Below are 24,578 nucleotides of genomic sequence, written 5' to 3' on the forward strand. Positions count from 1 at the left end.
AAATATGTGTTACATTGAGGAAAAGTGACAGTTACACTTAAATTTAGAAAAAAAAATATATTTTGAATAAATGCTGTTCTTTTTTTAACTTTTTATTGATCATTGAATCCTGAAAAAGTATCACACAAAACAAATAATAATATTAAGCAGCACAACTGTTTCCAATACTGATAATCGCAACAAATCATCATAGAATGATTTCTGAAGGATCTTGTGACACTGAAGACTGGAGTAATGGTTGGTGAAAATTAAGCTTTGATCATGGAACAAATTATATTTTAAAGTATATTAAATTAGAAAACCATTATTTTTAATTGTACTATTTCACAATATTACTGTGCTTTTTGTATTTTTGATCAAATTGGCCTTGCTTTGAGCAGGCTTGGTGATAATAAGAGACTAGTAATGTGTTCAAAAGTTTGACCGGTACTGTATCTAAATCAATATTTCAATAACAATGTTTACATACAGTAGTCAATGTCAATGTCAATATTATTGCTTTTAAAGCACTAGGAGAAATGTGAAAGAATATGGGAACAGGGCTACTAGACAGGGCTATTAGAACTTTGGGCCTAAAGTACAGTTGTTCAGCGGGCCACCCTCTTCATACAGAATTACACTCCTACTGATGAAGTGCCATCAAAACCATGGTGGATTTGAACATTTGACCCTTTAAAAGAGAAATAAGACACGGGTATAAGCTTTTCAGACATGTTTTAAGGATGAATGAAAAAACCACAGTAAAAGAAAGACTTACTCCAAAGCAATGTTTGACTGTAAAGCCATTTCTGCCTGGAACCTGTGAAAGCCCTCAGTCTTTTGCAGCATTAACAGTGTTAGCTTTAAAAAAAAGAAGATGATACAATTATGAAAGATATATGTACAGTGCATTTAATGATACTGTCCCATGTACTGTATCAAAGTGTCTGTATATATACCTCAGGGGTCAAAACTTCAAGAACGTAAGTTGTGTTGTCCAGGGAAACCCTAGGCAGCTGTGTTACTGTGTATATTCTTTCAATTATCCTCTCTGTCTGTAGCAAAACATTTGTTAAATTTGTACATAACATTCGTAATTACATTCATAATTCTCTAATATTTCTGTAGAAAATCTACATTGACAGTATACATTCCAATGAAATATGAGTTGTTAAAATAACGTCTGATATATACTTTCTTATGCATCAGTACAGACTTGTGTTCTTAAGGTACACCACAAATAAACTTATTTTAACTATATAAATTGTTAAACAAGGCAAAAAGTATGAAATACCTGTTCTTCATCAAAAAAACAAAACTTTTTGCTAAGCTTCATTCTCAGCTTTGGAGAAAATGTGGGATGTTGAAATAAAAACATCCTGCTGGATCGGATTGTGCCATTTCTCAAGCCTTCGTGCAATTTCTGGAATGTAACCAAAATTAGACAAATGTAAATATCGGATTATTGCTGTCCATGTAAACGTAGTCAATGTTGGTCCGCATTCGTTCTTACAGCAGGCTATAAACCTGCCATCGCCAGTGCTCTTAATAATCAAACAACAAAAGACAGAAAATCACTCACTGCTCTTTAGCTTTAATAAGGATCTATTATATATTAATTATATTTATTCCATAAGGAATGTTGTATGCAAGTTGTTGAGCCAGAAGCATGTGGAAATTGTAATATTTGCATTGTAATGCAAAATGTCTGAACAAAAGGAGTGAGTGTAGTGTAAAGAAGTTTTAGAAGTTCAAACAAATCCTGTTAAGTTTTCTGATTTGTATTTTTCTTTATTTAAGAAAAACTATTTTTTTGCATAGCTGCATGTGTACGTTTTTTGTGTTACTGTACAGCTCATGGATGTTAAAAGAGCAACCCTTTTGCATGTTCTTAGGATTTTTTGCACTATGAGTTTGCACTGTCAGTTCTGTTTTTTAATAAAAGGTTGTAAACCGATTCATCGATTAATCGTAAAAATAATCGACAGATTAATCGATTATTGAAATAATCGTTAGTTGGAGCCCTAATCGCCTATCACGGGTCAAAGTAATTATATTTCTTGAAGTGCTTGAATATATCTTAGTAGGCCTAGCGGGTTCTGTTCGAGCCTATCGGAATTTGAACAAGATGCGCTGTGTGCTGCTATAACAATTATTCAACCTTAGCAATACTAACTAATAATTATTGTGCAATTAATGTGCGCTAGGTAGCACTTTTGACCAGGGTAAACGAGGCTCAGGAGGGGAAACGTTTGCCAAACGTACCCTCCTAATGCGGCAGCTGTAATACAGTATTATTTATTTTATTTATTTATTATTGTTTGTGTTTCGGGGGGTGGTGGTGGTAGGGAGTTTAGAACATTGCATGTGTTATATTCTACTAATAGAATATAACAATCTAATCTTGCGTGAGCGTGAACTCAAACGTGTGCCTCTGAGCTATTTTGACATTGCACATGGTAAATCTCTGTTCCGATGTTTACTACCGGTGATCACAGCTTGACAGACTGAGTGACGTTGTTCAGGTCGTTTCCCGGTGGGAGGGATCAGGTAGCACAGAGGGGAGGGGTGTGTGTGTGGAGGGGTGGGATGAGTTTTTTTAAAAATTCCCAACCATCTCAGGCTTTCTCGACCGATTTTCCAAACATCGTAGACTACAGCTTTAACTGAACAGCTTCGGAGTCATTGGAATGGTTATATTACTTATTTCGGGTTGAATGGTGGTTGTTTTGCACCCCCCTGCTGCCCGTGAGCGAAAAATCTGCACTTGCAACTTTGAGCCGCCGGGTCGGGAAGTCTCGCAATGTAAACAATTGCTTTATGCCCAAAAGAAATTGGCTAAAATTCTGTCATTATTGCGCTCCCTCACGCTGTTCGAACTGGAATGAAGAAGACGTTTTAAAGAATGTCCCATCTGCTTTGATGTTGTTGATCTACTAGCCTCTGGTGTCTGAGAATCGCCAACGAGTTTTTACAACAGTGTTGTCAAACATCTATTCCGAAGCTGTGGGGGGAGCTCTAGAGAGAAACATGTGAGCAAAAAGCGAGAATACAGCGAAGAAATCCTGAAACTACTGAGCCCTGCTTTAAATGGTAAATGGACTGCATTTTTATTGCGCTTTTCTACTGAAAGAAACCACATTTGGAAAAAAGATATTTGAAGTGTAATTTAATTGTTTCGTTGGTCTCACGTCCCATTGAATAACACGGGGAAGTGGGGCTTATGAAGTAAACTAGGACCAGACACTGGGGGGCAATCGAGACGTTTTGGCTTCACTTTTTTTTGCTACCACAAAAACCAGGCCAGCAGCATTTGTCCAAATTTAAGTCTTAACCATTCTATTTCATCAGAAAACAATCTGAAAACAGGGCTTTAAGTGTAAAATACCGAACTTGTCATTTAACATAACAAATGTGACTATGGAATAAGCATTTTTAACTACACTCTACACTACTGTACAGACAATACTAACCTCTCAAATTACTTTTGATGAGTGTTTCAATGTCAAACACCCCAAGCAGCAAAATCCTTGCCATTGAAGTCCCACTAGATGCCTGGCAAGCAGAGCGCCACACACTTCGTGATACGTAAACACCTGAACCTGGGACAATTTCTTCCTGTTGAAACAAAGTAAAATAGATAGGCTTAAAAGTTTCAATTCAGTATAGTAAACAAAATATCCAGCATTCAAGATTTATGTACAATTGACTGTGTAAATTGGTCCCAATAGTATAATGTCAAGCATTCCTGGTCCCTACTGTCAATGTTGGAGATGTCATATTATCAATAAGTAGTGTGAAAAAGAGCCATTGCCACAAGGTACCTAGGAAATTTGGGAGATTAGATTGGGACAAATTTACAGTAAATTTTATTCGATTATGACCAATTAATATACAGGGTTTCCCCAGGTTTGATCACCCCAAATTTAAGACTTTATTAAGACCATTTTGATGAAAATTAACCTACCTACATCGCACCCATTATGCAGTCGTAAAACACCAGATTAAATCCCAATAATGACTATTACTAACAAACAAATGTTTTAATTAAAATACATTTATTATAAAAAAAACTCATTCAACAATACACTGCAAAGTGATGTTTTTGGTAAATATCAAACATTCATAACAATAAACAGATAAACTAACTTTTCAAATCATCTTAGTAAAGTTTCTCAGCATTCAAATTGCTTCAACCATTGCTTCAGAGGGGTAGACAGATAGGTAAGAGAGATATAGATAGTAGGGGTGTAACGGTTCACAAAATTCACGGTTCGGTTCAATACGATACACTTGTGTCACGGTTCGGTATGTTTTCGATACAGCAAAAAGAAAGAAATGCCAGAGATTTTTATTATTTTTTTTAATTAAAACTAACATAATAAAGTATGATATATATTTTTTACTTTGACCAGTGATGGAGCTATAATAGACTCTTCTTAGGAGCATATAAAACAAAACAGCTCCTTGGAAAAAATGAAATGTAGCCTAATATTGCAATAGTTATAAACAAAGTTATATTTTTAGTTCAGATTAACAATTTAATTGTAGCAATTGTATTCATAATGTCAAAATAAAACCAACGTAATGTTACTTGAAAGCATTTTAGCCTACTATTCCTGCCAAACTTCCATGGTTGCAGTTAGTGGTACTACAGTAAATCCATGGTGAATGCTGCTGATCTGTGGACACTGGATAGTTCATTCATGGCACAATTTTTCTTCCTGGCTTCCACGCGCTGTTCGATCCTTTAATAACGGAGAAATGTGAATGTTTCTCACTAGATCTCGCAGCGATGTTATTACTTCTGTGGCGAATTCAAATTATTTCTTTACTGGATCTCTTATTAGCGCTGTGTAGTAACAGTGTCGCTTGATCACGATCGGCTCGCGCTGCACTCGTCCAAACTGATAAACGGTTCTTCAACCACACAATAACGAGCAGTTTCGTTCCGCTTACATTACGTTTGCACATTTGATGTTGGACAATGTTGTGGTCGCGCCGGCGGCTCTTTATGAGCGCGCTTGCCACGTGCAGCGCGCCTACATTTGAAATAATGAAATTTTGGTCGGCAGGTAAAATGGTCCAACGAACTGTTCAGTTTGAAAATGCGTAACAGTTACACAGAACGACACTTCCCCATGATGTCTCTCCTCTTGACTGGTTGATTAGAATGTTGATCCATTGCCGCCGACGCGAAAACTAGGGGTGTCCATGGTTAACCGATTAACCGTTAAAAATTGCGTAACCGAGTGAAACATTTTGAATTTAGTTGTAATACATTTTGCACCACCAGAGACCGCTAGACCAGTTTTCTAATATGAAGCGGGCAAAAAAAAGAGCGCGTCCGAGAGTGGTGTGCACCAAGGCTGTGCACGAGCCAGAAACAAACATAGTATCTGCGCCACTGATCGCAGCACAATAATATCTGTCTGCAGAGCCGCAGAGCACAGCTTTACCCCAGCAGTTTTACCCCTCGCATGCGCAGTTTTATCGCAGCACTGATCTAAATAATTAGTTGTTACGATGACTTATTCCTCGTTTTAATAAATCGTGGACACGTTGAACTAATTCCCTCCCTCATTTTGATTTAACGAATTACAACATGGCTAAAAACAGTTTGATACTATTAATTAGTGAATGCTAAAGACCTATTTTTTTGTGAATTGGTGAATATTCAGGTGAATTATTTCGTGGCCACGAATTAATAATAATTATTAAACTGTTATTCTTACCTGTGAAGATAGATCTTCAGTGAAGGCCGACTATTCTCGTACAGCTTTTTATTCCTTTTTTTGTTTGTTTTTGTGAATTGGTGAATATTCAGGTGAATTTTTTGTGGCCACGAATTAATAATACCTCAGCACGTTTTACAAGACCCTTCTCGATCGCAGTGGCAATGAGCACTTTGATCACTTGATTTAAAAAACAAAACATTTCAGCGCTAGATCGCCTAAAAAAAAAGAATGAAATGAATGCTCTGCTAGTTAACTGGAGATGTTTTGTTTATTTGTATTGGTATTTGTGCCGCAAGATGTTTCAAAAGTGGTGGGAACAAAATCTACCTTAGAAAATAGTGGTGGGGACATGTCCCGCCCGCAAATTATGCCTATCTCGGGGTTGCGGCGCGCACACTACGGTTAACCGAGTATTAACCGCTAAGGGCCTCGGTTAATGGTTAATGAAAAACTTGAAAACCCAAACTATTGTTAGCGCATACTAGACATTAGACGTTCTCTGACGTTACGCTAAACCCTGTTGAATTTTCACGTTGTTGTTGTTTCCCCCATTTCACCTTGCGTTGCAGTCTGGTTGACTTTGAATAAATAGGCTGGTATAATGAAATTTAAGACCTTCGTTTAAAAAAATTAAAGACTTGGACAACGGAATTTAAGACTTTTTAAGCCCTTAATTTAGGAACATGTCATTTAAGACCTTTTTAAGACTTTTAAGACCCCGCGGCTACCCTGATATAGAAGACAAGGTGATTGCAAGCAGTTCACATATGTTCCAACAGCACTGCATAAAAAAGTACTCACTATTTGAACAGGGTTTGAAGGGCTGGGGAGAGACCCTGGACTGCCGAGGTGCATGGAGCTTCTGTTGAGCATTTCTTTTATCTGAGGTATCTCTGCATCAACAGGAAAAACGGGTGTGAAAGACTGTAGTCAAAAAGTATAAGAATAGAAGTATACTCTTTTGATCCTGTGAGGGAAATTCAGTCTCTGCATTTATCCCATCTATGTATTAGTGAGACAAACTGTTGAAAACATCACGCTTCTTATCAGTCCTTTTAAAATAATGATGTGATGATGTAAGTCCCCATAAACAATTTACACCAGCCAATTTTACTGTGTGGGATGGCAGGCCAGCAGTCTGGTCAATGAATAAGAAACATTGGCAGGTCGAGTTTTATGATCTGACAAAATAAAAGCCCCCGGTATTTAAGTTTTACTGTGTGTGTGTATGTGTGTGTGCAGAATGGAAATATAATACTTTTACCTGTAAAGATGAATTTTTTTATTTCTAGCAATTCTTTATGCACAAGTGAGAGCTCGTTGTCACTATTTTCTGCTTGTTCTTCCAAGGAAATGGAAGCTAGGATTTCAGCCCCTTGATTGTGAATGGCAGCCTGTGGAAACATATAAATTAAATTATTTTAAATTAAACATACAAATTATTGCCTTAGTTATATATATATATATATATATATATATATATATATATATATATATATATATATATATCATTATGGGGTAAAGAGTTAGTACATTAAACAAAAAACTCACTTTGGTTCCACTGACTGTGGCCACGGCAGTAGGGGGGTCATCCTCATCCTCATCCTCCCACAGACGTTTGGCAACACGGATTCTCTTTCCCACAATGGCGTTGTCTTCGGAATCTTTCTTCGAACGTTTGTCCAACTTTCGCTCCAAAGTATTCATGTCTATTGCAGAGAAATATCAGTCACCATTGCCACTAACACACTGATAGTACCAACAAGGGTCTGAGTTAAAGGGATGCTCCACTTTAAAATGAAAATACTGTCATCATATACTCACTGTCATCATATGTTGTTTTAAACCTGTATGAATTTCTTTCTTCTGCTGAACAGAAAGGAAGATATTTAGAAGAATGTCAGTAACCAGACAGATTCTGGTCTCATTGACTTCCATAGTAGGAAAAAAAAAAATAACGTTATACTATGGAAGTCAATAAAACCAAAAACTGTCTGATGACGTTCTTCTAAATATCTTTCTTTCTGTTATCTGTTTAGCAGAAGAAATTCATACAGGTTTGAAACAACACATGAAATAATGTAATGCCCAATCAATATGATATCATCACATTATTATTAATATCACAAAGTGATCACTCATATCGGTAGAACGCCGTTCATTAACGTTATCCTACATAACCTCGAGGTAGCTTTAGCAAGTCAAAGTAACCTTTTTGCCTCAGAAAAATGAAACACATGTAACATAACGTTAACTAAACACATTACCTTGACAACGTGGTTTCGTAATAAGTTATCTATTTATGTTCATATAGCTTATTACATGGCTTGGTTTAGTATGCGACCTGTTATTTATTGATAACGTTAACAAACCGCTGCGAAGTAACGTTACGCCGTTGCCATGAAAAACAGAGCGTTGGACGCGGAACGGACTATTTTCTTTTGCGGAAGCAATACAACATTTTTTTAAATCAATATTTTGTGTCAAATTATTTATTTATTTTGTACGTAACGTTAGCCATGTAATAAGAGGGATAATGTAGCCTATAGCGAGGCGGTTATTATTGAGAATACAAGCCTTCAGGCTTGATGCAAGACCCCTCTGCATTCAGCCTGTCGGGGTTGTTAACGTCTAACAGTTATACACCGCCTCGTATTACATTATCCCTTACATTATATCCCTGTGTAACTAATACAAAGCAGTAAAAAACGTTAGGGTTGAACTTACTTACCTCCAACTGATTGAACAGTAGCCATATAAATGGGGAATCCACCTTTTGGTCGTTTTCCCACACCCCACTCGACGGCAAATTCGGAGAGGGAGTAAAATCTTTGCGTGGCAGGGGGAGCTGCCACTGGACCTGCCACGGTTATGCGCGCCTGCCTCGGGACCTGCCACGGCTATATGCGCCTGCCACTGGACCTGCCACGGCTATATGCGCCTGCCCCGCGACCTGCCACGGTTATGTGCGCCTGCCTCGGGACCTGCCACGGCTATATGCGCCTGCTACTGGACCTGCCACGGTTATATGCGCCTGCCTCGGGACCTGCCACGGCTATATTCACCTGCCCCGCGACCTGCCACAGATATATATGGCAAGCCACAGATATACGCGCCCCTGTCACTCGAACCGTCACAGCTGTATGCATCTGCCTTGCGCCTCTCACTCGTATAGCCTACCACCAACAGGTCCAACAGAACTTTGGACCTGTCACGTGACCCGTTACAGTTATATATATATATTTTTAAGTAACTACTTCGTAATAAAAGATGACTAGGAAAACAAGTTCTTATTTTAAAGGCCTATTTTGTTATTAAAATCTAACAATGTTTAGTCAAGATTTGACAATACATTTCAATGTAAATTATGACATTGTTACCTATTTTGTGAGGCCAGGTTCATTAATCTGAAATACACAATGAATGTAGCTTTGCAACCAAGTTATACAACAGTAACCTATAATAATAATAATAATAATAATAATAATAAAATTACACAAAAATGCAATACATGTATATAAAAGAATGTTTATTAGGGTTTCGGTATTTCACCAACAATTTGTTGTGATAAAACTTCCAAAAAGTGCCCTATTGCAATTTGCATGCATTTCTAAGATTAGAAATAAGTGTTATTTACATACATTTTATAAATATATTGCTATATATGTATAAATATTTACAGTGCTGGTCAAAAGTTTAGACGAATTGCTATTTGTAATGTTTTTGAAATAAGTATTTTATGCCCATTAAGCCTGCATTTATTTAATCAAAAATTCAGAAAAAAACTACTATTGTCAAATATTATTACAACTTAAAATAATGGTTGGAGTAATAATGGGTATATATATACACACACTTTAAAATGTAATTTATTCCAGTGATCAAAGTCAAATTTTCAGTATCATTACTCCAGTCTTCAGTGTCACATGATCCTTCAGAAATCAATATGCTGATTTATTATCAATGTTGGAAAATGTTGTGCTGCTTAATATTTGTTTTATAACCTGTGATACATTTTTCAGGATTCTTTTAATGAATAAAAAGTTAAAAATCACAGCATTTATTTAAAACAGAACTCTTTTGTAACTATATATACTACTGTTCAAAAGTTGGGTTCAGTCATTTTTCCTTTTTTTTTTTTTCAAAAGAAAGTAATAATTTTTTTCAGCAAATATGTGTTACATTGAGGAAAAGTGACAGTTACACTTAAATTTAGAAAAAAAAATATATTTTGAATAAATGCTGTTCTTTTTTTAACTTTTTATTGATCATTGAATCCTGAAAAAGTATCACACAAAACAAATAATAATATTAAGCAGCACAACTGTTTCCAATACTGATAATCGCAACAAATCATCATAGAATGATTTCTGAAGGATCTTGTGACACTGAAGACTGGAGTAATGGTTGGTGAAAATTAAGCTTTGATCATGGAACAAATTATATTTTAAAGTATATTAAATTAGAAAACCATTATTTTTAATTGTACTATTTCACAATATTACTGTGCTTTTTGTATTTTTGATCAAATTGGCCTTGCTTTGAGCAGGCTTGGTGATAATAAGAGACTAGTAATGTGTTCAAAAGTTTGACCGGTACTGTATCTAAATCAATATTTCAATAACAATGTTTACATACAGTAGTCAATGTCAATGTCAATATTATTGCTTTTAAAGCACTAGGAGAAATGTGAAAGAATATGGGAACAGGGCTACTAGACAGGGCTATTAGAACTTTGGGCCTAAAGTACAGTTGTTCAGCGGGCCACCCTCTTCATACAGAATTACACTCCTACTGATGAAGTGCCATCAAAACCATGGTGGATTTGAACATTTGACCCTTTAAAAGAGAAATAAGACACGGGTATAAGCTTTTCAGACATGTTTTAAGGATGAATGAAAAAACCACAGTAAAAGAAAGACTTACTCCAAAGCAATGTTTGACTGTAAAGCCATTTCTGCCTGGAACCTGTGAAAGCCCTCAGTCTTTTGCAGCATTAACAGTGTTAGCTTTAAAAAAAAGAAGATGATACAATTATGAAAGATATATGTACAGTGCATTTAATGATACTGTCCCATGTACTGTATCAAAGTGTCTGTATATATACCTCAGGGGTCAAAACTTCAAGAACGTAAGTTGTGTTGTCCAGGGAAACCCTAGGCAGCTGTGTTACTGTGTATATTCTTTCAATTATCCTCTCTGTCTGTAGCAAAACATTTGTTAAATTTGTACATAACATTCGTAATTACATTCATAATTCTCTAATATTTCTGTAGAAAATCTACATTGACAGTATACATTCCAATGAAATATGAGTTGTTAAAATAACGTCTGATATATACTTTCTTATGCATCAGTACAGACTTGTGTTCTTAAGGTACACCACAAATAAACTTATTTTAACTATATAAATTGTTAAACAAGGCAAAAAGTATGAAATACCTGTTCTTCATCAAAAAAACAAAACTTTTTGCTAAGCTTCATTCTCAGCTTTGGAGAAAATGTGGGATGTTGAAATAAAAACATCCTGCTGGATCGGATTGTGCCATTTCTCAAGCCTTCGTGCAATTTCTGGAATGTAACCAAAATTAGACAAATGTAAGAAATGTAAACTTTTCTAGCTATAACAGATTATATTGCTATACAATATGTGAACACATGAAAAACATTGCAAAAGTGAAAAGTCAGTGAGAGACTACCTCTTTGTAAATAACAATGCTAAAAATTATACAGCTAGGATATTAGTAGTAAAATGGTTTGCTTAGTAATTTGTAATATTTACCAAGACTTCCTGATCCTGTATTACAAGGTCAACCAACCAGCCCTTCTTCAATAGTGCCAATGTTCTGTAAAATCAAAGTAGTATTAAAACATATATTGTACTTATTAATGAAAAAGATATCATTTAAGGTATAACATACTTCTCGAAGGTATGGACATGGTTAGTGTCACATCCACAGCTGAATGATGTTTCCTCTGTGATCATTTCAAGGCTGATACCAGCGCAGTCAGAATGCAGCCATTTTTTGCAAAGGTCACATTGAATCCAGTCCAGTGAATGGATTTCTGGGTGCATTACTCTGCATATAGATAAATGATAACAATGAGTGTTACTGCTTAATCAAATTGTAGATCATAAGGAAATTAAATAGTCGTCACATACTTTGATCGATACTTTTGATAAATGCAAACTCCTACATCCTGGGCCATACAGCTGGTCTGTGTTGCACTTTGGACAATTTTGACTTCGGGTGGAAAGTCCTAGGATAAACTTTTGATGTTAAGCTCTGCATACTCTGTAAACTGTAAACCTTTTGAATTTCAAGGGTTACCTCTGGTTGCAGATGTTTCACCAGGCATGAGGCATGGTAAAGACGAAGGTATCCCATCTGTTCAGTGTGCAGAATTTCCTGGCACATTTTAATACTTTTAGCTTCCATCTCTGCCATCTACTCCAAAAATTATTTAACATTTTATATTCATCAAACGTATTATATTAGAGAATATATTAACAACATCAACATAATACAGTTAACTCACTGTGCATACGAAAACACCACAGTTTCTTCCATCATTTTTGTGCCATTGCTGCAGATTTCGCTCAGTCCACCCTTCCAGGGAGTCTAGATGTCTAAACGCATCTCTGGAAAATAAAATGGATGTAAAGCAGACTGTACCCAAGTCATGAAATATTTTGTTAAAAAAAAAAAAAGTGTACAAATATTAAATAAATGATAGATCGTACTTCAGAATGTCCATGTCTGATGGTGAAATGGTAAGGTGGTGCTGTGTGTTATCATAAATTCGTATCTGTTTTTCTGTCTTGTCAAAAACCTGTAAAATAAATTAAATAAGAACCAATTTAAAAACACTCACAAATGTGAAATTTATTTATACTATTTTGGCTTTTCTGTACTATCTCTGTATTATCTAATTTCTCCTGCATGTAATTAACACCACTCAAGTTGTGCTAACCCAAAGAATGAAGTGGCACCCTCTCTCTGGTGTCTGACCACCAATAATTCTTGGTAACAGTATTTTCTGTGCGTCATTCTGAAATAAAAGAAATAGGGAACACATTATCCTGTGTCATTAGATGCATTCCTGGGATGTAGAAACAGGACAGCTTTAATACATTTTGTTTTAGAATTTGTACATTACCTCAAGAATTTTCACATGTGCATCTGAAACTGTTTTTGAAGCAAGCCAATCTCTATACCAAAGAATGAAATTGTCGGTCGTCAAGGCTATAACCTGGGGATTGAACAAAATTACATGTAAATTACATAAAGTAAATTCACTACATCACATTGCTCATAATTCTTGTTTGCATGTTTATAAAAATCACTGTGACAACGTAGTGTAAAAAAAAGTTAAGTTTCTGAAGCAATTACTTACATCCTGGGTCTCTGCTGCAATTTGTGCCACCCGACAATTTACAGCCTTTAAAGCAGAATATGAAGATGCATTGTAGGAAAATGTATTTGATATGTGTATTTCAGTATCTACTGTACATGTCTTAAGAGTTATATATGTTACATATGTGACAAGTAAGTTTATCAAGTACATTAAATTAAATATTACAAACATTATGTGTCACGAATACAGCTCCTCCGGTGCATCCTCCGGACCACCGGAGGGAACCCTCTCCGGAATACTGATTCGCACCCATTTGGACTCCATTTCCCAGAGGCCCGCATTCCTGGGACTGATCACCTCCCACCTGCACCATATCACACTACACTATTTAAGACGCACACACACACACACAGTCGTGAAGTCTTGATTGGCTACTAGTGGTCATTTCCGAGCGTTTATTTGTGGACTGATTTATTGTTACGATCCGGACTGTTTTACTCTGCTGAACCTTGCTGCCTACCCCGAACCTTGCCTGTCTATCGTCTGTGAACTCTTGCCGCCTGCCTCGATCCTTGCCTGTGACCCGACCCTGTATATCGCTGCCAGCCCTGAACTCCTGCCTGTCCCCGTTTACGACTCTGCCTAGCCCAAGTCTGTATTTACCTGTCTTTTACAATAAAGCTGCAAATGGATCCGCTATCTCCAGACTCTTCATCACAGAAGACTTCGCCGCCAACCGATCCAGCAGCTTTGGCCCAGATCTCGACGGAACTAACTGCTCAAGCCAGCCAGCTCGCCATGCACCATCACCAGCTCTCACGCCTCACTTCACTCACCGAAGAGCTGGTGAGGACCCTCCAGAGTCTCCGCCTCAATCCGCCTGAGTCTGCTGCTGCACAGGCCGCCGCACCTGTTGTCCCAACTCCTCCGACACCAGCCGTCTCGAATCCTCGCCTGGCACTCCCCGAAAAGTTCGACGGAACCCCCAGCAAATGTAAGGGATTTTTACTGCAATGCTCCTTGTATGTGAACCAACAACCATCTATGTACCCCACCGATACAAGCCGCATTTCCTTTGTTTGCTCACTGTTAACAGGGAAAGCTCTGGATTGGGCCACCGCCATTTGGCATGACGACGGTTCAGCATTCCCCTCTTTCACAACTTTCTTGCAACGCTTCAGAGACGTGTTTGAACATGCAGAGGGTGGTCGGAGTCCGGGTGATCAACTACTCTCACTGACCCAGGGAAAAACCACCGCCGCCGAGTACGCATTACAATTCCGCACTCTGGCAGCACAGACTAATTGGGTTGAAGATACTTTGAAATTGTTATTCCGCCGGGGCTTAACGATGGACTTACAAGCTGAGTTGGCCTGCAGAGATGAGGGCAGCTCTCTGGACGCTTTCATTGACCTAGCCATACATATAGATAATCTGCTACGCACTCGGCGCTCGAGCCGAGCTCTCCCGATCAGCAACACAACCCCGGAGCCCATGCAACTCGGTTATACCCCCGTACATCCCGATGAAAGAGAGAGAAGACGTCAACTCCATCTATGTTTCTACTGTGGCCAAGCCGGTCATATCAAGAATAACTGCCCGATCCGTCCTCCCGCTACCAAGTCCACAACGGTGAGTCCCCTCTCGCTCCACCAATATTCCTCCAACTGCTTAAAAATACCTGCTCAGATTCTGGTAAATGATCAGCGCATTGCCACACACGCCCTTCTGGACTCTGGGGCAGCAGGGAACTTCATGTCAGACACTTTTGCCAGGGAACACAGCATTCCATTAACTCAATGTCATTTTCCCCTGACAGTGGAGGCGCTAGACGGGAGACCCATTGGGGAGGGGAAAATTACACATCTCACCACCGAAGTCAAACTACAAATCGGCATCTTACATCAAGAACCCATCCGCTTCTACATAATTCATGCACCACAGAGTTCTATTGTCCTTGGTTTACCCTGGCTCCGCTCACATAACCCACATGTGTCATGGAAGGAGGGGGAGATTCTTCACTGGGACGAACGTTGTCACGAGCACTGTCTTCAACAAATTCACCCATTGCCTCTTCGAGCTGTGGAGGTACGTAACGAGACTGCTGAGGAACCAGAAATACCCATTGAATACTCTGACCTGGTCATGGCCTTCAGCAAAGAGAAATCCACTGAACTCCCTCCACACAGACCCGGGGACTGTGCCATCGACCTGATACCGGGCACTACACCTCCCAAAGGTCGAATCTTTCCCCTATCTCAACCTGAAACTATAGCCATGCAAAAGTATATCGAAGAGGAGTTAGCGAAGGGATTTATCCGGCCGTCTACATCACCAGCATCTGCCGGTTTCTTCTTCGTCAAGAAAAAGGACGGGGGTCTCCGCCCTTGCATTGACTATAGGGGCTTGAACGACATCACCGTAAAATTCCGCTACCCACTTCCTTTGGTACCAGCAGCACTCGAGCAACTAAGACAGGCCAAATACTTCACCAAATTGGATCTTCGATGTGCCTATAATCTCATTCGCATCCGGGAGGGGGACGAGTGGAAAACCGCTTTCTCCACAACCACTGGCCACTACGAAACCCTTGTTATGCCGTTCGGGCTGTCCAACAGTCCAGCCGTGTTCCAGTCTTACATCAACGAGGTATTCCGAGACATGCTAAATCGGTGGGTTGTCGTCTACATAGACGACATTCTGATATACTCTGCATCCTACGAAGAACATGTGCAACACGTACGAATGGTGCTTCAAAGACTGCTCGAACACCGACTGTATGCCAAAGCCGAAAAGTGTGAATTTCATCAAACATCCACAACTTTCCTGGGATACATCATCAGCAGAGATGGGGTAGCTATGGATGACAATAAAGTAAGAGCGGTATTGGAATGGCCCAAACCACAGACCCTCAAAGAAATGCAGCGATTCCTGGGCTTCGCCAACTTTTACAGACGATTCATCCGAAACTTCAGCAGTGTAGCGGCACCCCTGACATCCATGACGAAACGCTCCTCCTCTCGTCTTCACTGGTTCCCCGAAGCACATCTGGCATTTCAAGAGTTAAAGAACCGATTCACTTCAGCTCCCATCCTTCATCACCCCGACCCAGAACGGCCATTCATCGTGGAAGTGGACGCGTCTAGCACTGGTATTGGCGCTATTCTCTCACAACGCCAGGGCGAGGCCGAGAAAATGTACCCATGTGCCTTCTACTCACGAAAGTTATCCGCGGCAGAACGGAATTACGACGTTGGGGACCGAGAACTGTTAGCTATGAAAGCCGCCCTCGAGGAATGGCGGCATTGGCTGGAGGGAGCTCAACATCCATTCACCGTGTTCACCGACCACAAGAACCTGGAATATTTACGTTCAGCAAAAAGACTAAATCCACGTCAGGCCCGTTGGGCAATGTTCTTCACTCGATTCGATTTCAAAGTCACCTACAGACCTGGGTCTAAGAATACCAAAGCAGATGCTCTGTCTCGTCAAGCCGAATGCATCGAGCAGAACAAAACCGAAGAACACATCATTCCAGAGTCTCTCCTTCTTGCTCCAGTCCAGTGGGACATTATGACAGAATTGACACAGGCCAATGAACAGGTAGCCCCGCCGAATACTTGTCCACTCGATCGCACCTTTGTACCTGCTCACCTCCGAGACAAAGTGATGCATCAGGTACATGACACGCCCAGTTCTGGTCACCCCGGAATCACCGCCACACTCAACCTGCTGCAGAACCGCTTCTGGTGGGAAACGATGTCACAAGATGTTATTCAATTCATCCATCAATGCACTGCATGCCAGATCTCCAAGACCAATCATCAGCTGCCTGCTGGATTACTTCAACCATTACCCATCCCTCACCGGCCGTGGTCACACATTGCGATAGACTTCATCACGGATCTACCCTCCTCTCAAGGTAACACCACAATACTGACAGTAATAGATCGGTTCTCCAAGGCATGTCGACTGATACCGCTCCCCAAGCTACCCACAGCTTTCGAAACGGCAGAAGCATTATGCAATTATGTATTCAGACTCTATGGCTTACCTGAGGATATTGTGTCCGATAGGGGACCCCAATTCACCTCCCGAGTCTGGGCGGCGTTCTTCAAGCAATTGAATGTTAACATCAGTCTCACGTCAGGCTACCACCCAGAATCCAATGGTCAAACTGAACGTATGAATCAGGAACTTAATCGCTTCCTCCGCACTTATTGTCATCATCAACAAACAGAATGGAGCCGTTACCTCATGTGGGCAGAATATGCGCAGAATTCACTACAAAAACCCTCCACTGGCTTGACGCCATTTCAGTGTGTGCTGGGGTATCAACCACCCTTGTTTCCATGGTCTGGCGAACCCTCAGAGTTACCCGCAATCAACACTTGGATGCAGAGAAGTGAGGAGACGTGGGATGCTGCTCATCAACACCTCCAACGCGCTGTCAGGAGGCAAAGGATTCAGGCGAACCGACGCCGACGACCTCCACCTCAGTATGCTGTGGGACAGTGGGTATGGCTCTCCACCCGGGATCTCCGATTGAGACTTCCATGCAAAAAACTCAGTCCCAGGTATGTCGGGCCCTTTCAAATTACAAAACAAATCACTCCAGTATCATTTCGTTTAGACTTACCCACTAATTACCGTGTTTCTCCCACCTTTCATGTCTCGCTACTGAAACCCTCCGGGGGCCCGGGAGGGGATCCGGAGGAGGCTGAGGAGCCGCAACCCCCACCGCTGTTGATAGAGGGCGAGGAGGCCTATCGTGTCCGAGAACTGCTCGACTCAAGGCGCCGGGGCCAGAGGCTTCAATACCTGGTAGACTGGGAGGGGTACGGTCCAGAGGAGCGATCCTGGGTCAATGCTAATGATGTGCTAGACCCCAACCTCGTGGAAGAGTTCCACCGGACGCATCCAGAGAGACCGGCCCCACGACCTCGTGGTAGACCCCGGCGTCAGCCTCCTCGCGTCTGGAGCCGCTCGCAGGGTGGGGGCTCTGTCACGAATACAGCTCCTCCGGTGCATCCTCCGGACCACCGGAGGGAACCCTCTCCGGAATACTGATTCGCACCCATTTGGACTCCATTTCCCAGAGGCCCGCATTCCTGGGACTGATCACCTCCCACCTGCACCATATCACACCACACTATTTAAGACGCACACACACACACACACAGTCGCGAAGTCTTGATTTGCTACTAGTGGTCATTTCCAAGCGTTTATTTGTGGACTGATTTATTGTTACGATCCGGACTGTTTTACTCTGCTGAACCTTGCTGCCTACCCCGAACCTTGCCTGTCTATCGTCTGTGAACTCTTGCCGCCTGCCTCGATCCTTGCCTGTGACCCGACCCTGTATATCGCTGCCAGCCCTGAACTCCTGCCTGTCCCCGTTTACGACTCTGCCTAGCCCAAGTCTGTATTTACCTGTCTTTTACAATAAAGCTGCAAATGGATCCGCTATCTCCAGACTCTTCATCACATTATGTAAGCACAATTGGTACGTACATTATCGGATAGCCATGGCATCAATTCCGAACTGGTATCTTTTAAGAGATCGGGTGGGCAAATGCTTTTCAGGTCACGTAGTTCCAATGAGGTGTACTGAGAGATTCTTGCAATGACATTGCTGTCTCTCTTCTCAACAGAATAGAGATGTGAGAGTTTGTCCTAATGATTGAAAAATTTTGTTAATATTTTTATATACTTGTTGAAAGTATATATTATTACTCTTCATCTGTGGAAACCAGAACACTTGTTACCTTATTTTTTTCATTAATTGGAAACATTGACACTGAAAACTGGTAACGATCTACAGTAGAACTATCTCCTATTGCTGGGCCCTGAGGACTTCTGGACTCTTGGTCAGTTTTTCTTGTGTGTGTTTCTGTAAGTAATTTAAAATATGTCAGTGTAAGTTATTTTTAGTTAACACAGCTCAAACAGCCTTGTCTGAGAAACCAAGCGTAAGTGTCAAACATTTAATAAATTTCACATTCTTACCTGTTCTGCCACATAACAGTTTTCCATTTAAGCCGATGCGTATGGCCTCTGATGTGTTCTGTTTTTCTATGTCCTTCATGAAGGAGCGATTGAGTTTCTCATTATGCAGGTGAAAATATAGACGCAGTGAAAACATGAAGTGGTTGTCCTTCATTTGGCAGAGTGAATAGCGGCTTGAGGAAAGCTCTCGGTTGATTTGTTCTGCTGCTGCAGAATTAATCAGTGAAGCCAGGTCTGGGACAAGTTTCAAGCTCCGGAGTCTCTCTTCAGGGCGCTTCTGGTTTTTTTGATGAAATCTATCATATAACGAATACCGGTCTGATGTGCTGGTCTCAGGGTGTGGACATGAGAAGTTGTCCATTTCTCTGGGTTTTGCTGCAAGTCTTGGATTACTTCTGAAGTTTTTCATCCACTCAAGATTGACCGTTAGTTTTCCTTCAGCTGCAAGTGTTATGTTGGCGTCTGTTTGTGCACATATCCTTCCATCATTGGGTTGGAAGAATCTCTGCTGTGTTCTATTGTTCACGTGTCTGGCAACGCGTCCAGCAATGTCCGAAATGTAAACAGTGGGAGGGTATTTAAAACTTAGAAGAGCATCCCCGTGGTCCCGTGCAGATTCCTGCCACCATAATGGGGATGCATAATATACAACACCATGTGTGCAGCCCATATGTAACACTCCACCTGTGTTACAATAACAAAAATGACAAATTACATAAATGTTTTCTGCAAAGATATGGGTAATAAAGCAAGAAAAGCAAGAACATTTCCCTACACAAAAGAATGTATATGACATAGAATAACAATATATTACCTCCAGCTTTCTTCAGCTTCACAAACATTTTGGGGTAAATCTCCTTATAAAGGAGAAGTTCCTCCAGCCTGTTTATAAGGTCTGTTTGTGAGCCAGTTGTTGACACTCCAAGGCTGTTGCATGCCTTCAGCAGGTCTTCTCTTTTGTGCTGTAAAGAAATGACTATTATTATTGCTTATGGAAAAAAAGTTTATTGCAATACACGGTGTTACAATACACTACAAAATCAGGTAAGTAAAGTCACGTAAGTATACAAATGTATACAGGTAATATAAAATACAAGATGATGATGAAAAAGACATAGTAAGGATTATCAAAGAATTCACAGGTGACAACATAACATAAAATTGTACTCCATATTTAAAAAACATCAATGGGGGAAATGATACATATATTGTATATAAAAAATGAAGGTAGGTAGGTTTTCAAGGTAAGTATAAATGTAACTGTCTCACGTTATATAAGTGGCCTTAACTTACATCCAAAAATAAGTACAGTGTACTTATTGTGTTCATATTGTATTGCCAAACACTTGTGCTGCTATTGAGGTGTGATATGTGCAAAGTTAGTGACAGGTTTGGTGGTATGGGTAGGTTTAAGGGTGGGTTAAGGTGTAAGGGATGGGTCAACAGTGTAATTATCAATGTACAGTAATTACAAATATTAATTACATGCAGGTATTTATTTTAAATGTTAAAATTTAAAAACATGTACACAATACATGCATTGTATCCAATGATTAATTTAAATGTAATTAAATAGTAGTTAAGGCCACCTAATAATAATATATAAATATAGTACTCAAGTAATATACTTAATATGACCTCAAATAAAATGGTATGCTCTCTCAACGTTTTGAATAATAATACAAATTAGATTAAACTACATTAAGCTCTTTAACTACATTTTTCTATCAACGGGGGTGAAGAGGTAGATGGAAATCACATCAGGTAAGTATAATTCACAGGGCGAACACTTACAGATGATGAAGTAAATTCAGGCAAGTTAATCGCATTACAAAAAATTATTTACAAAGGCAGCTGAGAGTCCAGATTACCTTCAGGAAGGCCTGACACAGAATAAATGTGCATGTTGGTTTTAAGTGCGAGTTCAAAGAAGGTACACATTAGCTGCAAGTGCGTCTAATACTGTGGTGAGTATGAGCGGGTGAATGAAGGTGAGGGAGAGCCTAGTGCACTCGTAATACAGGGCTTGCTAATGCAAATGCTGTGAAACTAATAATTATAAATATCTTACCGATCTTGAGTCTAGTATTTTCAAAATCTTGTCTTCATCAACTTCACGGGTTTCAGGGCGTGCAGAGTTCGCCCTTTCACTTTGAGAGAGACCTTTGTACACTTCGGTTTTGGGAAGATTGTCATTGACTCTGGTGTCCTTCCCAATCCAAGGTGGAAATGCTGAATATGTAAGCGGACTCCTGAAAGGGTTGTTAGATGACTCTGAGAAACATAAGGTTTTAGAGAAACTTCAGTTAATTTAGGCACTTACAGCTAGAAGACTACAAAAAAATATGATTTGACCCTTAATTTTTCAATTGCAACGCAGTATTAAGATACATTATTATCATTAAAGTCATTAGTAGAATTAAAAAGGGTATTTTTGTGGCTACCATCACAAAATCCAGTGGCAATGATCTCCTTTTCTAGGTTCTCCCATCTTGCTGCCACATTAACCTGGGTGTCCTGGGGACCAATGTTTTCTATGTCTGGGCGTCTCATGAGATTGACTGGAAATTATAAGAAATAAGGTGTAGTGACAAGTTGTATGTAAATGTGCATGTTGAATGCATCAATTTTGATTAAAAACGTTTAGAGATGATGTTTTTTGTTCAGATTTTACACTCACCTGGTAAATCGAATGCGACTTTCCAGTTGGTGTCTGCTATGACAATGGATGGGTGGTATCCACAGCGGAAACAAAAGAAATTATATGAGTACTGTCTTAACGCACAGAAATGGTAGAATGCCTTTCTTAGAGTGTTGACTGGCAAGGCAGATCTTGAATGGGATTCGATGGTTCTGAACAGGCGACCCACAGCAATGTGATTCTGTGGAAAGTGAATTATAATAAACATAATCATTTAATCAACCGTTTTTTTTTTTATTTAAATATCTTTAAACATACCTCCAATTTTTTTTAATTTTGTGCATACTTACTGAAATACCAGATGTCAGAAGAGAGCATAAGGGGATTGATAAGAAAACTCTGTTATTGTAGTTGTGAAACCCACTCTCATATTCCTGAAACCGGACCAGGTTTTTGCAGACAGGACACTCCTTGGCACAGACAGAAACACCTAGATGAAAAATAAATTAATTCAGTTTGAAGCCATTTGTTTATGTACATTCTTTATAAGAACAGAATGTTATTCATCTGGTAAACAATTAGAGATCTCATCTTACCTTTAAATTGTTTAAATATTCCGTAAACAGTTGCTTGTCGGGTGATGAGTATTTTGCTTTCAAGATCTGGAGGACATGGTCCAGGACAGTATGGGCACTGTACTTCTAGTGGTTCAAAGTTTTCAGGAATGGGCTTCTCTGTTGTGGTTAAATCCTCTGGAAGGTCCTCTGGGATTCTTTTTGACCTCCAAAAGTAGTTGGTCTGTGTGATGATACCACTACGTGAATGTTCAGAATGATGGTGGATGTCATCAGGGGTACTGATCATCTCTTCTACATCTTCAATTTCCTCATTTGAGGAGTCCACTGCATTTTGTAGAAGCTGGGGATGCTCTTGGAAAAGCCACCACATGGATAAGTATCTGTGGACACAACTTATCCGGTATTTTGTACCTCTGCATCTGCAGTGCCATTTACCAACTTTAGTATCAAAGGTGCAGATTGTTCTTCCAAGCTTACACCAATTGTCCTTTTGGCCTGTATACACAGAAAAGAATATATATCGCTCAGAGAGGCCTTGCTCACCCCAGAAAATAGGAAAGACACAGTCAACATCCTCAGAGCAAGCCTTTTGGTTTAACGCTGTGCATTCCTCTTGTCTTGATTTTGAAAAAAGTCATTTTTCCAGCATCTCCTGCAAGGAATCATTGTGCAGTGCTTCTGGGGGACTATATGATGTTGCTGTCTTGGTCCTTTCTAAATGAAAACATTCTTTTCCAGGGTTTCCTCCATTTGCAGCTATGCTCATGAAATCCATGCATGCTTCCACTTCACAGGCAAAATATTTAATAACTGAAGACTTTTGCACATGTATCGGTAGTCTCAACCCATGGGCTTCTTTTGTTGTCACATATATTCCGTTAATAGAATCGATGCACATCATTGGTTCCTGCCTGCCATGCTGTTGTCTCTCATGTCTTTTGAGGTTGGACGTGTTTGTGAAATGACTCCCACATTTCTTGCAGAAAAGGTTCCCTTTCTGAACTGTATCAACAGTGGTGTCCTAGCAGGTTTCTTCATCATCTGAGTAATGATCATGATACATGGCATTATGACATTTTCAATGTTAGGCTATTTCAGTTACATTGATGTAGTATAACTGTGTAGGATGATTATGTATTATGTGCTGACCTGAGGGTCCTACAGCAAACATCAGACCTGTTGTTGCCACACCACAAAAACAAACAAAAGTAAATGACTGAAGACAAATTAATCATCTAAAAATAAAGAGAAATTTCACAACTAAAAATAAACTTACCATGTTTTTTTAAGTGACTCTTAAAATCAAAAGATCTAAGAATTACTTTGCCACATTTTGAACAGTGCCAGTGGCTCCTTTTTCCACTGTCTCTGTCAGCACAGTGACATGGTATTGAGAACTTCTCTACAAAGGAAGGAAATTATAATATAATAATAATAATAATAATAATATATATATATATATATATATATTATATTATAAATAATTTTAAAAATGCCATGATTTTAAAAAATACTTACCCACACCACCAGCACTATAGTGGATGGCAAAATTTAAGTGTCTTTTGGTTATATGATCCTTGGATGCTGTAACTGATATTCTGCAGTAACAGCAGTCCTGATCTCCTTCGAGACTTAAAAGCTCTTTCTCACTCACAAACTCAAACTTCCTTCCTGAAAATGAAATGTATGAATAACTGGACCAAGGGGAATAGTTTGAGTAAACATATCTATAATGTTTTGTTTTTATTTTTATGACAGACCATTATTCTAAAGTAGGGCTGGGCAACATCCTCCTGAGACCCAGAAAAAAAAGGGTTTTGAATTTAGTATTTTTTCATGTCATTATATTGTTTAGACCATAAGAAACAAATTAAGAAATAACATTTTATTCATATGTTATGCTAAGTTATTTTAAAAAAAATAACATGACATGAAATAACATGTATTACTATAGGCAAAAACAATATTTCTTTTGTTTTTAAATCACGAATCAATTTTTAGGCTTTAGGATTGTTTTTGACCAAACTTTGTATAAAGATCATTTTCAACCAACTATGTTATGAAAGATATAATGGAATTAATTGATATACTATTTTACATTAGGCTATGCAATATGTGGGTAAAATAGTCATACATGGATTTTCCCATTCAATACAATTTATCTACACTATCTAATTTGCATATTAATGTGTTCTTGGAGCAACATGCAATGAAAAATGACATGTAATAATGGGAGTAATAATTGGCAACATTTTCATAATAATATCTAATAAT

At 39.3% G+C, this 24,578-nt stretch overlaps 2 protein-coding genes and 1 long non-coding RNA gene across 3 annotated transcripts; all 3 read right to left on the minus strand.

Annotated features, from left to right (window-relative positions):
• Nucleotides 1-11,644: 11,644 nt before the first annotated feature.
• LOC125255545 lies at nucleotides 11,645-12,475 on the minus strand. Its single transcript, XR_007181928.1, has 3 exons — nucleotides 12,050-12,475; nucleotides 11,881-11,978; nucleotides 11,645-11,797 (listed from the first exon to the last, which is right to left on the minus strand). It is a non-coding gene; the product is annotated as an uncharacterized LOC125255545 (long non-coding RNA).
• A 6,333-nt stretch (nucleotides 12,476-18,808) lies between these two features.
• Nucleotides 18,809-20,167, minus strand: LOC125255178. The gene is made up of 3 exons (XM_048170212.1): nucleotides 19,900-20,167; nucleotides 19,086-19,769; nucleotides 18,809-18,969 (listed from the first exon to the last, which is right to left on the minus strand). The coding sequence occupies exons 1-3, from the start codon at nucleotides 19,925-19,927 to the stop codon at nucleotides 18,809-18,811; spliced, it is 873 nt and encodes a 290-aa protein (XP_048026169.1). The 5' UTR covers nucleotides 19,928-20,167.
• An 874-nt stretch (nucleotides 20,168-21,041) lies between these two features.
• On the minus strand, nucleotides 21,042-23,320 carry LOC125255179. Its single transcript, XM_048170213.1, has 6 exons — nucleotides 22,323-23,320; nucleotides 22,077-22,216; nucleotides 21,766-21,967; nucleotides 21,530-21,646; nucleotides 21,157-21,359; nucleotides 21,042-21,047 (listed from the first exon to the last, which is right to left on the minus strand). Exons 1-6 carry the CDS (start codon nucleotides 22,672-22,674, stop codon nucleotides 21,042-21,044), a joined length of 1,020 nt encoding a protein of 339 aa, XP_048026170.1. The 5' UTR covers nucleotides 22,675-23,320.
• Between the last annotated feature and the right edge of the window lie 1,258 nt (nucleotides 23,321-24,578).

The sequence above is a fragment of the Megalobrama amblycephala genome, linkage group LG20 (assembly GCF_018812025.1).
Source record: "Megalobrama amblycephala isolate DHTTF-2021 linkage group LG20, ASM1881202v1, whole genome shotgun sequence".
Taxonomy (NCBI): Eukaryota; Metazoa; Chordata; class Actinopteri; order Cypriniformes; family Xenocyprididae; genus Megalobrama; species Megalobrama amblycephala.

Coding starts and splice junctions, on each gene's coding strand:
- LOC125255178 (XM_048170212.1), bottom strand. CDS start 19,927: ATGTTTGTGAAGCTGAAGAAAGCTGGAG. Junction 19,770..19,899: donor GAAGCTGAAGAAAGCTGGAG/GTAATATATTGT, acceptor ATTGTAACACAG/GTGGAGTGTTACATATGGGC. Junction 18,970..19,085: donor ACTGTTATGTGGCAGAACAG/GTAAGAATGTGA, acceptor AATTACTTACAG/AAACACACACAAGAAAAACT.
- LOC125255179 (XM_048170213.1), bottom strand. CDS start 22,674: ATGTGGTGGCTTTTCCAAGAGCATCCCCAGCTTCTACAAAATGCAGTG. Junction 22,217..22,322: donor AATATTTAAACAATTTAAAG/GTAAGATGAGAT, acceptor TTTTTCATCTAG/GTGTTTCTGTCTGTGCCAAG. Junction 21,360..21,529: donor TGCCACTGGATTTTGTGATG/GTAGCCACAAAA, acceptor TATGTTTCTCAG/AGTCATCTAACAACCCTTTC.